The 14,285-nt window shown below is 36.7% G+C and overlaps 1 protein-coding gene across 2 annotated transcripts in view; it reads left to right on the plus strand.

Annotated features, from left to right (window-relative positions):
- TTC29 (tetratricopeptide repeat domain 29) overlaps nt 1-14,285 on the plus strand; it is a 243,323-nt gene that overhangs the window by 124,240 nt on the left and 104,798 nt on the right. For both annotated transcript variants that reach the window (XM_030312961.1, XM_030312963.1), the window contains exon 9: nt 7,393-7,484. In XM_030312961.1, coding sequence (XP_030168821.1) covers nt 7,393-7,484 — 92 coding nt within the window. The remainder of the gene's footprint in view (nt 1-7,392; nt 7,485-14,285) is intronic.

Raw genomic sequence — 14,285 nt, forward strand, 5'->3', positions numbered from 1 at the left:
TAACTTCTCTACAAACAAACCTGATGGATGCCTCTTTGCTGTTTCACAGAACTTTTTGGTCCAGGTGGGTTTATTTAAACTCTTCTAGAACTCAGACAAAACTAAGAAGGAAACGTTCAAATGTGGCTAAACTGTTGGGGTTACATTCTCATTCATTTCAGAGTCTCCTGGATGACTCTATATGTTTGGAGGCTTTTAAGAGGGCAAATAGCTGTCTTTCAGCAACATCACATGGAAGAGGGATGGGCTTATTTTGTGTTGTCTCACAAAACACAACCATCATGAGCAGGTAGAAGTTACAGATTTTGCTGAACTTAACCAATAGTTGTGTCACTTACCTCTTCAATGACAGAGTGGCCAGCTTCACAAGGGGATGGTTTCCAATCATGAGAATGGTTGAGGTGAAGGCTAAATCAGGATTCCTTAACATCATCACTGTTCACATTTTGGCTGCATAATTCTTCGTTGGGGCGGGGGTGGGGGGCGGCTTCCATGTGCACTTGCAGGGTATCTAGCAGTATCCTTGGCTTCTCACTAGATGACAGTAGCAACCTTCCCAATTACGACTACATCACATATCTCCACACACCGCCAAATATCCCCTAGGGGGTAAAATCACCCCCATTTGAAAACCACTTTAGGTAAGTAAGATAAGTATTTGGGGAAATTAAACAGTTGCTTTATTCAAATCTTTAGTAGGTATTATTATTAATACCTCATCTTATTGGAACTTTATAACATCCCTTCAAGGTAGACTTTATTCATTTCCATTTTATACCTGAGGAAATAGGCTCAGAGAGACTAAGTGACTTGACACATGTCAATCAGCTCAGTAGTAGACCTGTGTGACTTGAGAGCCTATGCTATTTGAAGAAAATGTGAACACCCAGAGGGAGATTTGATTAATTATCCCATAAGGCTCCTCCAAAGCCTAGTCTATGCCCTCCGAGGAGGAGTCCCTACTGATTTCAAATATTGAATTAACTAAGGAAGAGAGCAGTAGGGGCGGTTGGTAAGTGAAAAAAGAAATGTATATAGAAAAAAAATACCAAAAATGTGAAGTAAAAGGATTATAGCTCCTTGAAACTTTTGCAAAATTACAAAATTTCCATCTCAGATGGACTAGATGTTAGAACTTACTTTATGTGGTGGTTTCCATGAGTTGTTTTCCTACAGTAACAATGGGTCACCAACCAGAGCATGGGGGCCCATTTTAACTTCATGTCACTGATCTATATTAGTTTGAGTGGTGCATGCTCAGTGCTATGCCAGAGGGAGAAAAGAAGAATATTTCCTCTCCTTTCCCTAGACACAGGAACAACTATGCATTAATTTTTTTGAAAACTTGCATAATAGGAAGCAAGGCAGGACCTGCAGCATCTTGGATGTGACGTATTTTAACCAAACACATTGAGCAGCCTAGAAAACAGAAAGACAAAAACTATGAGTAAAAAAAGTCTTGCAAAAGACTACATTTTTGTGCATGTAGAATAAAGAATGAAAGTGAATAACGCACCTTACCTTCAAAGCAACAATCAGATTTCTCTTTGTAATCAAAAAGACAAATTGCAACTTGAAAGTTTATCACTTCATACCATCAATTAAAACTATGATTATTTAGTCCATGTTATCAGACAAAACATTCTATGCATGAGCCTTAAAGCAGACTTTTTATTGGACATTGTTACTTCTGTGTACTCTGGTAAAGCTTTTTCCTCATTGTATCACTCATTCTCTTCCCCAAACCTTTGTTCAAGCTGCCCTCCTCCCCACTGACCCAATCCCATCATTCCCTTAAAATGCAGATTGAATTTCTCTTCCTAAAGGAAGCCTTTCCCAGTTCTTCATTGCTCCTACACTATCTGAAATTCATTCATTTATTTATTTTATTACAGATTTTTGCCCCATCTCCTAGATACAGTATAGACTGCACGGGGGCAGGGATTTTGTATTATTTGTTGCTCTATGCCTAGCACCTAAAACAAGACTTGACCCATGGAAGACACTCAGTATTTGTTTAATGAATTAATGTCTTTGAACTAGATTTTTAGCCCTTTATACAGACTTACAGCACTATATAATATCAATGTCTATAAGTCTTATTGCCTTAGTAAGGTCTTTAAGAGCAAGGATATATCCATATTACACATGTAGATATGTAATATACCCTATGTACATAAAAAATATATATATCATTTTATCTTGCAGTCACATCTAATGATCTGATGGAATGTACTAGAAGATTACTTTGCATAATATATTGGTTCTGAAGGTTGAGCATTATGAGGAAAGCGATAATGAGAGGGAGTTACCTTTTCAGGTATCAATGACTTAGGAACACCTGATTTTCACATCTGCTGCTGCACATTTCCCTCTACCTTTTTTTCATCTCTTCCATACTACTTTGATAACGAGATTGTGGGCAAGTGTGTGAGGCTTCTAGAAAACCTGAGGTATAGAAGTAGACCCCAAAAAAGAGGTTATAAAAATCAGTACCTGCTTAAGGGATCATATCATAAGGCTGAATTTCAATAGAAGGCTGGCCTTTCTTTTTCGTTTTATAACCTTTGTCCCCAATTATCCTGCCACACACTATCTGAATTGTTTCATTTCACTTCGTTAGACCACATAAAACTCCACTCAGAAGAAGTGACTTGGGGCTAGCAAGCATCCTCTTTTTATTTTTTTTTTTGATATATATTTTTTAATGTTTTTTATTTATTTTTGAGACAGAGAGAGACAGAGCATGAACAGGGGAGGGGCAGAGACAGAGGGAGACACAGAATCCGAAGCAGGCTCCAGGCTCTGAGCTGTCAGCACAGAGCCCGACTCAGGGCTTGAACTCACGAACTGTGAGATCATGACCTGAGCCGAAGTCGGTCGCTTAACTGACTGAGCCACCCAGGCGCCCCAAGCATCCTCTTTTTAAAACTACAACTTTGGGGCACCTGGGTATCTCAGTTGGTTCAGCATCCAACTTCAGCTCAGGTCATGATCTTATGGTGTGAGTTTGAGCCCCCTGTTAGGCTCTGTGCTGACAGCTCACAGCATGGCGCCTGCTTCAGATTCTGTCTCCCTCTCTCTCTGCCCCTCCCCAGCTTTCTCTCTCCCCTCCCCCACTCACACTCTGTCTCTCTCTAACCTTACCCCCCCCCCGCTCTGCAAAATAAATAAACATTAAAAAATTTTTTGAAAAAAAACTACAACTTCTTCTGGCAGTCATTCACGCCTAAGTATGAACTAGTTTAATCAACTACTGTCCTTCTATCACTTAGCTGAGGAAATTTCCCTGGTGAAATACACACAAGGTTAAGGGAGGTGTGCCAAAAGGGAACAGATCAGCTGCCAAGTTATTTCAGAATTTTTCCTAAGGCAGATCTTTCTTTTACCCAACCAAAAAAGAAAAAATAATTTTTTCTCCACTTCTCTTTTCTCTTCCAAGCAGCAAACATACTAAAAGTGAAAGGGTAACGTGAGGGATCATCATAGCAACAGAACTTTTCTGTATCTTAGCTATAGTGGTGTTTATTACATGGATAGATGCATGTGATAAAATAGCCTAAAATTAACACCCACATGCAAACACACACACACACACACACACACACACACACACGCACACACGGGAGTGCAAGTAAAACTTGTGAAATCTGAAAAAAGTGGATGAATTTTATCAACATCAATTTCCTGGTGTGAGACCGTACTGTAGTTACGTGAGATGTTGCCATTGGGGAAAGACGGTGAAGGATATATGAGAGTGCTCTGTATTATTTCTTATAATTGCATGTGAATCTACAATCATTTAAAAATATATAAAGGTTTTAAAACAAATTAACTGGAACAGTGTTTTCTTATAACAGCTGGCTGGGCCAAAGAGCAGGGAGATGATTCCATCTAATTTGGGAGAGTTAGGCCAGGAGTGTGGTTTAAAGCAGGCTTTGGCTGTGAAAACAAATATAAGGGCCATTATTGCTGGAAGTTCTTTCTGTTTTAATGTTGTCTAAGATAAGGGGACTGTAAAAGAGGAATTGCAGAGAGATGTGGAATGAGAAAATAGAAGAAGACAAGAAGTGGGGGTCAATATAAAATAGATCATTTTCTTTTGTTCCAAGCACCCTCATAACTGGAAATCCTAAACATTTAAAGGTTATATAGAACAATTGGGCATTTGATATTAATAGACCTAATAATGACTTCTTATGTATCTGCCCTGAAAAGTACCAAAGCTCAGGCACAAAATATATTCTTATAATCTGGGAGGACAAGGCTACCTTTCTATGCTTTTTTCTCAATCTCTCTCTCTCTCTCTCTCTCTCTCTCTCTCTCTCTCTGCCTCTCTCTCACTGTCTCCCATTCACTTTGTTGACAGGTGACAATCTTGACTTAAGTTCAGTGTTCCCTCGAAGGATATTGCAGCAAGAGAAATTAATGACCCTTAAAATTTTATCTTACAGTAACAATTCTTCAAAGAATTTGTAGCATATTGCCAGCATGATTCTTTTGCACATTCTCATTTTTTATGCTAAGTATTCTACTAGTTTTGTTTTTAGGTGACCAATACAAATTATCTCATTTTAAGAACTTGGGATTTTATTTGAAAATGCCTTTTCAAGTAAATCAATTTTATTCTAGTGGGAAGATGAGGCCCGTTGCCTTTAAAACTTGAAGTGAAATAGTTTTCAAAGCTTCATCTCCATTATTCACTGAAATTATTGGAACCATTTAGGTACCTATGTAGTGCTCGATTTTTGTGTGGTATATGAACTGATTTTTCTAACTTTGACAACCTTGTAATCCTACACAGTTTGGTGTTCATTGAAGTTTATCTAGTAGTGTGCTTAATCATGTTTCCTTTGTCTTTTGACAAAGGTTGATTAAGTTCATTGTGAATAAAGTTTAAAGATACATGATGAATTTTCAGTTCATCAAAAGAGTTTGCATCTGAGAGTCTTTATTCTCTCCTCTTCGATTTGTGATGATAGAACTTAATCTGGATTCATTTCCAGCATATTGTGTGCCAAAGGGATATTCAACCAAGTACAGTTGATCTCTCAGATTTGCACACTGTATTTTCTCACTTGAAGTACTGAAGTATTATTCTTTGTAAAAAAAAAAAAAGACTCCACTATTTGCCTAGGGATTTGAATTGATTAATGTTTATTCACTTGTAAATTATACCTTGCCTACGTTAATTAAAAAGCAGGTAACGTAGCTTACCAGAAGATCAATGTAAAACGTCTTTATTTTCAGCACAATATTTAATCTCATGTTATTTTTCCACTTTTATGAGTTTTTCCTCTTTATTTTAACAATGTCCTTCCTATACCCCTTAGATTTAACTATATGATTCCCCAATGTGCTGAGTTTTGCCTTGTGTTCTTGCCATCCATCCACCTGTCTGCATTTACTGTCTCCCCCTAGAGTTCACATTCCTGAGGAGCAGAGGTCCTGCCTGATTTAGATGGGCTCCTCTATGGCACATTCTAGGTCTTCAGTTAGGACTTCATGTCATTCATTGTTTCCCTACTGGGCCAATAGTGAACTATGTGCTTCCTACTGCCTGTGTGTTTCCTGTTTTTAGGTAAAGTGTTTGAGCTGATGTATGAACTCTCTCAAGCCACAAATTAAAGTGTCACCAGCACTGAAATATTTACCTATCATTTCTTGAACACCTACCCTCCTATCCAGAGGGTAGAGTCACATCCTCAAGGTAATGGGTGCCTGTGGGACTTACTGTGCTGCTCCAGGTGACCAGGGGCATGGGAGAGTGTGCAGTAGAAGCATGGTGTAAGCCCTGGGGAACCCTGCCTTCAGTCATTGCTAATTTACACAGCGTATCAACCCAAACTTCTGTGCCATAAGACTGTAAACGCCTTCAGGGCTGCAAGCATGTTCCCTTCTAACTAAGATTTCTTGGGGTCTAACATAGCACCTGGTACACAGTAACGATATTTGGTGAATAAACAAGTTGTTTTTGGCAAGAAATCTAATAATATTCAATCGTAAAGTTCTAAAATGTCATATATAAAAATGTATCAACCATAAAAAGACACTAGAAGGTCTCTTCCTAAATATTTTGGTATTTGGATTCAATAAGGTCTCTTATAAATTTACAAAATTTATGAGTTCTGCCCCTTAACTCAGAAAGGTCTATGTCAAATCGTATCAGATTTAATGTAGGTATTGTCAGGTATGCAAGACAAAGTGGAAATAATATCCTTGGGTTTATACAAAGCGTATTAATAAGCTTAAAAATAAGAAATCAAAAATTTTAACTTTGTAGGTTTAAAACACTGGGTCAATACGTATCAGTAAGTTTTAATGTCAGTGTTACGTCAAGCAGTCACTTGCAAACCACACACACACACACACACACACTCACACACAAACAAATGTTATGCGGTATCGTAATGGCCTCGTTGAAATTATTTCCCAAATGTTAACTTTAAGAAAGTAAAGTCAAATGTCAACACTGCCTCTAATACTTAACTCTTCAAAGCTGCCTCATTCGGGCAGTAGCATAAAGCACGCATTTATGTCCTCCCTCACCCTGCCTCTCTCTCCAAATGCTGTCAAATGACTTTCACTAATTCTGTCTTAGAAAATGTGCAAAAAGGATTTCCATAGAGGCCTTTGGAGATTTCCTGTGTCCTCATGTGTGTAATAGGTTAGGTCAAGTAACAATGAAGGAAGAAGAAAGAATAGGAATTTTGTTTTACATATTTTCCTCCTTCTGGTCATTGAGAGAAAAAGAATAAAAGGAAAATTATACCATAAAGTTGATGTCAGTGTTAAATTAAATTAAGATCATATGTTTGGCTATGGCAGCCATAATCTTTTGATTATTGAAGAGATTGTTGGTAATGGAGTACATTTTTAAGAAATATTTTTAGTGTATACTGACTACATGTACAAACTGTGAGATATGCATCTAATAAAATGATAGATTTAGAAATTGCTTAGCACCTAAATTCACACTTTACAAAACCGCTATTTATAGAAAGAACGTGATAGTTAAGCTACCACAGTAGAATATTGTAATCTGCCTTACATTACCTTAGATAATAGTACCATATTTTAAAATAATGTTGTAAACCATTCAATTATTTATTCACACCTAAGTTATATAAATTGGAAAATTTTGGATTGTGCAGGAAAAGAATTATTTTTATAAAAGTAAGACCTCACTGTCATGGCTTAAAGAGTTTGCTGTGAAACAAGTTATACTATGGATAAAAATAAACCAAACCAACATGAATTTTTAATACACAAAAAAATATTTTATGGAGACATTAAAAACAGCTATTAATTTTAATCTTTTCTGTTATGAAATGCAAACATCAGTGAATCTGGCCATGCTGTATGTTTAATACGTATTTCTTTTCCTGATAGGTCCTTAACACTTACAGTAAAATCTCCATAGACCTGGAAGATGATCTCAGCCTGGGGAGAGCCTATGAAGCAATAGCCAAGGTCCTGCAGAGGTAAGTTAGCACATCCTTGTCTTGCTGTCACTGTGAATTCACTCAGCTGTGAAAGACTTAAATTGTTTGAGGTCTGTCGCTTTCCATTACTGCCTGCTTAAATTTTAAGCAGTGCCCTTCTTAAGTGACCCTTTCATCGTAAGTTATTTTAAACCAATGTGGTATCTTAAAATATGCACCTAAACTCTCCTTTGTCTATTCCTCCTTTGTACTATTTTATTTTTGATTTTCTGTGAGTTTAGTGACGACCTTGAATGAAAGGGAAAAATCAGGTCACATCTCAGGTTAAAAAAGCAGAGAACACAGAAATATATAGTACGCTTCAGTAACTTGGCTCACCCTAACCTTTCGAGATCTCTTCTTTGAGGAAAGTTTTCATTTATGTTTCAATCTTGCTTCTTCCATTAAGACATCTGTCTTTGAGCATCTATATCCGGGTAAACACCAGAATGCAAAAACAATATTCCCAATATCTCATTTAAAACAGAAAATTTAATAAAAGTATACCTGAACAACTTCTGATACAAATTTTTCCATGGAAAGCACATGATTTGCCCTTCACTCATTTTATTGTTATTGTTGTGTACTCCATTTAATTATTGCACTATGTTCTAACATTATGATTTAATTCAAGATAGAATAAGAATAAGAACAGTTATTAAAATTAAGACCGTGGTTTTGGGTATGTGATCTTATACCCAATGTCTAGCTTTTTAATAATGGTAGTAGTAGCAGTAAGATGAAGAAGAAAAAGAAGAGATACAGATTGTGTCAAGTTCTAATTTCTATATTTCAGCTGCAAACACATACAAGGTAGTGTTTTAAAAGATAAAATTGTTATTTAAGAGGCATTTAAGGGGTGCCTGGGTGGCTCAGTTGGTTGAGTGTCCAATTCTTGATTTTGGCTTAGGTAATGATCTCACAGTTCGCAGGATCAAGCACCATGTTGGGCTCTGCGCTGACAGCCTGCTTGGGATTCTCTCCCTCCCTCTCTCTCTGCCCCTCCCCTGCTTACACAGGCATTCTCTCCCTCCTCTCTCCTCTCTCTCTCTCTCTTTCTTAAAATAAACATTTTTTTTAAAAGGCATTTAAAAGATTAAATGCCTGGGGCGCCTGGGTGGCTTAGTCGGTTGAGTGTCCAACTTCGGCTCAGGTCATGATCTCGCGGTTTGTGAGTTTGAGCCCCACATCAGGCTCTGCACTGATAGCTCAGAGCCTGGAGCCTGCTTCAGATTCTGTGTCTCCCTGTCTCTCTGCCCCTCCCCCACTGATGCTCTGTCTCTCTCTCTCAAAAATGAATAAATGTAAAAAAAAAATTTTTAAGATTAAATACCTAATGAACTAAAAGTACATCTTCATTATATAATTACCATTGCCAATATAGTAATCATTAATTATTAAATAAATTAATTGAATATTAAAATACCAATGCCAATGAAATGAAACGTATACTACAAAATACCAAATAAAAGGCAATACAGTCATTACTGCATAAATGGTTAAGGATACAGACATATTTATAAGGAAAATAAGGATATTTACTCTAGGAAAGCAGGGCCAGCCATGAGTAAAGCAAGCAACCCATGAGTGTTGTGGTTCTTCCAAGTAGAGATCAGTAACTAGTACATGGAAAACCAACCCAACTATCCCTTAAATTTTTACTTTCCACATAACACCTGGAAAAAAGTAGGGGTTTGAACACAAAGAAGACATTTATAAGTTTTCAGTTTAATGTCTCTTTGTAACACACCAACTCTGTGCCATTTGGTGCAGTTCATTTTGATTATTAAAATTACAATAAAAATTATGCTTGGTTTGCGAACATTATTCATTCTGGAGACATGCTTGTAATCCAAACCACTTGTATATCAAAGTGAATTTCAAGAACCAATGCCTCAGTTGTAATCATGTGATATCCAGCATCAGGTACTACTCATATTGCAGGACATAACTCATTTATCAAGTTAAAATTTATTAGAAATGTTTGCTCGTCCTGCGGAACACTCACAGAACAAGTTACTCTCAATCCAAGGTTTTTCTCTACTTCACTCTGCTGTTAATACTGCCCAGAATCAGTAGAAAATGGCTGAAGTTTTTGTCTTGCTTCAGACCTTGTAGCAGACCTGGTCTAAGCCTGTACAGTTAAATAAATGCATCCCTTAACATGTTTATAAAATAATTCTTATAAAATGACATGTGTTCCAACATAACTAAAAAGATAAAACTCCAGGGGAAAACATTTCCTTTTATAAACAGATATTGAGTACTTCCTATGTCATAAATGTTGTCCTTTGGTTACTGATAGTCTTTATTTTTTAAACTTCTGGATACATGAGGTTACCTTAAAATAATTCTCACCTGTAAAAAACAGACACCTTGCTTGGAATATTTTAGTCTCTGGTCAACGATTTGAATTCCTGGTCCATATAGTAAAAGCTAAGGGGAGAGTTGAACAATTATCTGGTAAATAATCGCAACAACAACAACAGACAGACAATTTAATGTTTTAATTTGGCTGCTTAAGTGTTATTTGGGGTTTAGATGCGGAACAGGATACAGCTATTTTGATAGCCCATAAAGTAGGGTGTGTTTTTGGTAGGAATGGGGACAATTCTATTCCAACAGTCTAACGGTCTAAGAACCTGCCTTGGGGCAAGCATACAATAGGCAGGAAGATTGATCCCCACCTCACTTTCATACCAAATGAAACAAATTCCACTTAAAAAAATTCCCATCTTCTACTAAGTAACAATGAAGCCATCAATGATTTCTATGGTAGACATGGGTTCTTAGTTTTATCATGTTATGCAATACACAAAAGAGTACAGGAGATGCTTCTTCTGGGGCCGTAGGGAAGAAGTACTGCAGGGACACCGTAAGTTTTCCAATCCACATCTGCCATTTTGCCATATTGCTGGTAGTTATGGAGTGGCGCTCAGGGGAGTAGAAGCCTCAGCATATTCTTTTACCATTTATGTAAAATAACTCAAGAAAGAGACAGATGTTTCAAAAACAAAAATCCTCTTCAGGTGGACAGCATATCCTAGATATCTAAGAAGCCTTATTACATCAAGTCCACTGATTACTAAAAATGCATTGATACAGATATTGTGGTCATTTAAAAAAAATTCTCTTTAAGGGCTCAGTGTTCTTTGATACACACACACACACACACACACACACACACACACACACATCTATCTCTTTCCTAGTCACAAACTGCCCTCAGATTAGCAGCAACATGCAAGAAATGAAGAACAACCAAAATAGAGAAAATTATGGTAGTGATGGCAGAAAAATAAATCAAGCTGCATATGAGCTTCGCATCTTCTCTGAATCTTTTTCCGAACCTTTACAATTGCACAAGTTTCACTAATGGTAGCCCTATCTCTATAAATATATTTTATCTCTTAAGGAAATGGAAGAGGATAGCCATGACTAGCGTAAGTGTATGTCTAAGGCTATCAGCCGAGTGTGCATGAAAGGTGAATAATCTTTAAGGCTAGAAGCTTCTAAAATGCTTATAAGAATTTATTTTGAGCCTTCGATTGAAAAACACACCATGTTCCCTCAAGACTAAGGACTTGGTAATACAGAATTGTCCATTTGGTAATGCTGGACCCAGCCATGCCATGAGAGTTATTGATGAACGTTTTAATAGTGAACAGGATGTGTTATTTTTGCTCTTGTTCTGAATAATATTAATTGCACAGGGGGTTAAGGGGCATAACAGAAAATAAGCATTACAATGCCTTCCCCCCCCAACACTTGGAATACTAGAAGAAAAGGGGGGGGTTGATATTCTAAAATGATAACAATTGTGTATGACACAGCTATAAAAGCCAGAATTATGGTCCATAAAACAAAGAGAGAATGAGTTGAGAAATTACCAAGTAAATATTATTATTACACAGACAATTTGAGTAAATACAGAGAGCAAAATTCCTCAGTTTTCTTTACGGCATTTTTTTTGCCTCATTTACTGAAATAACTCATTTTACTGAAATGCCACACTCTCCAAATAATCAGGGTGACTTTTGAAAAGAATCTAGAGGGAAGAAAATCACAAAAATGAGAATTATTCAAGACATATTGGTCACAACTAGCCTACCTCTGGGTTTATTCCATACTCGTTGTGAATTTTCTTGCAAACTCGGGTTAAATTATTTCCTAGGAAACTTTCCACAGTGGAGATCTTTCAATCAATCAGTACAAAGTTTCAAGTGTGAAAATTACCTTTCTGTTATAGCTGGAAATTAATTTCTTTTTGCTTGAGAGAAATGACATGCCCTAGTAATTTTCATATATTCTTTAAAATGGAACATCCAGGCTTTGATGCGAAATTTCCTAAAAATGACCCCCCAAAAATACATCAAAACATTTCTATTAATTCATGAAATTAAGAATAGCTTTTTACATTTTCTCCTGTCACTGATTCCATTTGCCTTATTACTTTCATCTGTGGCCCACAAACTTGGTGGCACAATCAACAAACCCCTTAGTGGCTGTTTCATCTCTGCTCTATTTGATTTCTTCTCTCTGAGTAAATGATTAAGTTTTCATGCATTGGTTCAACCAAAATCTATGTTCACTCAACCACATCCTTTATTGATTACTTCTACTGCAAACAGTAGGCCAAGTGTGATATACATAATTGGACAGTTGTCAGGGGATGTGGGTGTTAACAGTCCTGTTTTCCCAGTTGGAAACTGGAATCACCTTGATACACAAATATTCTGCACTGTTTCATTCTCATCCTTTGGACCGAGGAGTCCTGTTCCTCAGAATATATGTTTTTAACTCTCTAAGGTCTGGTTGAATGAATTTAATGATTATACCATATAATATGCTGTTCAAGTTGCACCTGTGCACTGCCTATAGAAAACTGGAATTAATATTTGTCTAACATTTTAACCTTGTCCTTTAACTTATACAAATTATCTGTAGCTTTTCTATAAGAAAATATTTTATTCTTTCCCTTCCAAAGAAAGACTGGTTTCTAAACCTATTGCTACCTTTGAAACTTGGAAATCCTGTAAGCAATACATAATGTTTATATTTCAGATGCTAGAGTAACAATTTTGCTGGCTGTAGCACTGTGCATTCATTGAGTGGAGCATATAATTTATAACAGAAAGAATTTTTCTCTAGCATTATTTGTTGAGAACAAGTTCCAGATAATTTTAGATGTGTGGGAAATCTGTCACTCCTTTGGGAGAGAACCAACTGGACTCACCCACCCAGCAATAGTTCTGTTTATACTACTTTGTATTTCTTGCTTGCCGAACTTGGTTTTTTGTTTGTGTATGTTGATTTAACAATCCTCAGCAGGCCAAACCTAATCCAAAATGTACTTTCATCAAAAATACATCAGCTTTTAGGAACATGAACATAAATAACCTCCAGTGAGTCCATTTTAAGTAAATAAAAATAATAATTTTTCCCTGAGGTTTTAAAGTGATATGCAAAGAAGTCTCTATTTTTTTTCTTATTTCATCAATTTTTTGTTGTTGAATATTACAGTCCAAGAAAGAGCTTGGAGAGTTTGCATCAATTTGATAAAACATTTTTAGTCCTAGAAATCCACAAGTTTTGCTCAAAATTCTAAATAGTGTACTTTTTTATTTATTAATAATTTTATACTCTCCAGCTCTCTCAATACCATTTTAGTTGTTCCACAAAATAAATATTTAAATTAGTAAATGCACCTCTCATGGTGCTTTACTACATGTCTGCAATTTGAAATATTCCTCAAACAATTCATAATTTTTCTGGAGAATTGAGCTATGCCTAAATGTGGAAGAAAATTATTCATGATTGTGTTATGAAAAAAATGAGAACAGAATCATAAACAGCAATATCCACAACTTTAAGAATGTGAAATTCCATCCTATTTCTGGTATGTAGAACATTCTTTTACCAACAAGAAAGGAAAAAAAGAATGCCTGATAGTACCTGGCACTCAAGGAAGCCGAAAAAAAAAAGTGTTAATTCTTTGACCCTGCCCCCTGAAAGCCAGACACTAGAACCTTATGTGCTGTCTTGCAGAGTGTACGTTGACATTGTGGCATTTAATTCATTGCAAAATGGAAGATTTTCGAAAAGTAATGCGTAGCTAAATTGACTTTTCTTCTCAGCTGGTGGTAGACAATATCAGGCAGAGAGCTGTGGATATGACAGCTTTCTATTTCACTGAGGTAATAATAATACTGGCTGTCATTTATTGAGTCACTACCATGTTTCAGGCTATACATGTATGTAATTTTTCATCTGCAACAAGTTATGGCTGTTTTATTTTTTTTTTCAACGTTTATTTATTTTTGGGACAGAGAGAGACAGAGCATGAACGGGGGAGGGGCAGAGAGAGAGGGAGACACAGAATCGGAAACAGGCTTCAGGCTCTGAGCTGTCAGCACAGAGCCTGACGCGGGGCTCGAAATCACGGACCGCTAGATAGTGACCTGGCTGAAGTCGGACGCTTAACCGACTGCGCCACCCAGGCGCCCCTATGGCTGTTTTAAAATTGAGGAAACTGAAGCTGAGAAAGAATGCAGATGTGATCAAAGTTACTCATCTAAGAGGCCAATCTGGGTTTCAAGCCTGGATCTTTCTAATATCCACCATAACACACTGACTTTGAAACAATACAACTTATTTTTGCAAGCACACCACAGCTTACCTATGAGAATAAACGTTATCCTCATCAAATCTTAGGAGGTTGTGTAAGTTGATACCTATAATCCTGACACTACCTATTTAAGTTATACTCTTTTGAAATGCTTTCTGAGTTTGTGGTATCTT

Source organism: Lynx canadensis, chromosome B1, assembly GCF_007474595.2.
Source record: "Lynx canadensis isolate LIC74 chromosome B1, mLynCan4.pri.v2, whole genome shotgun sequence".
In the NCBI taxonomy this organism is placed as follows: Eukaryota; Metazoa; Chordata; class Mammalia; order Carnivora; family Felidae; genus Lynx; species Lynx canadensis.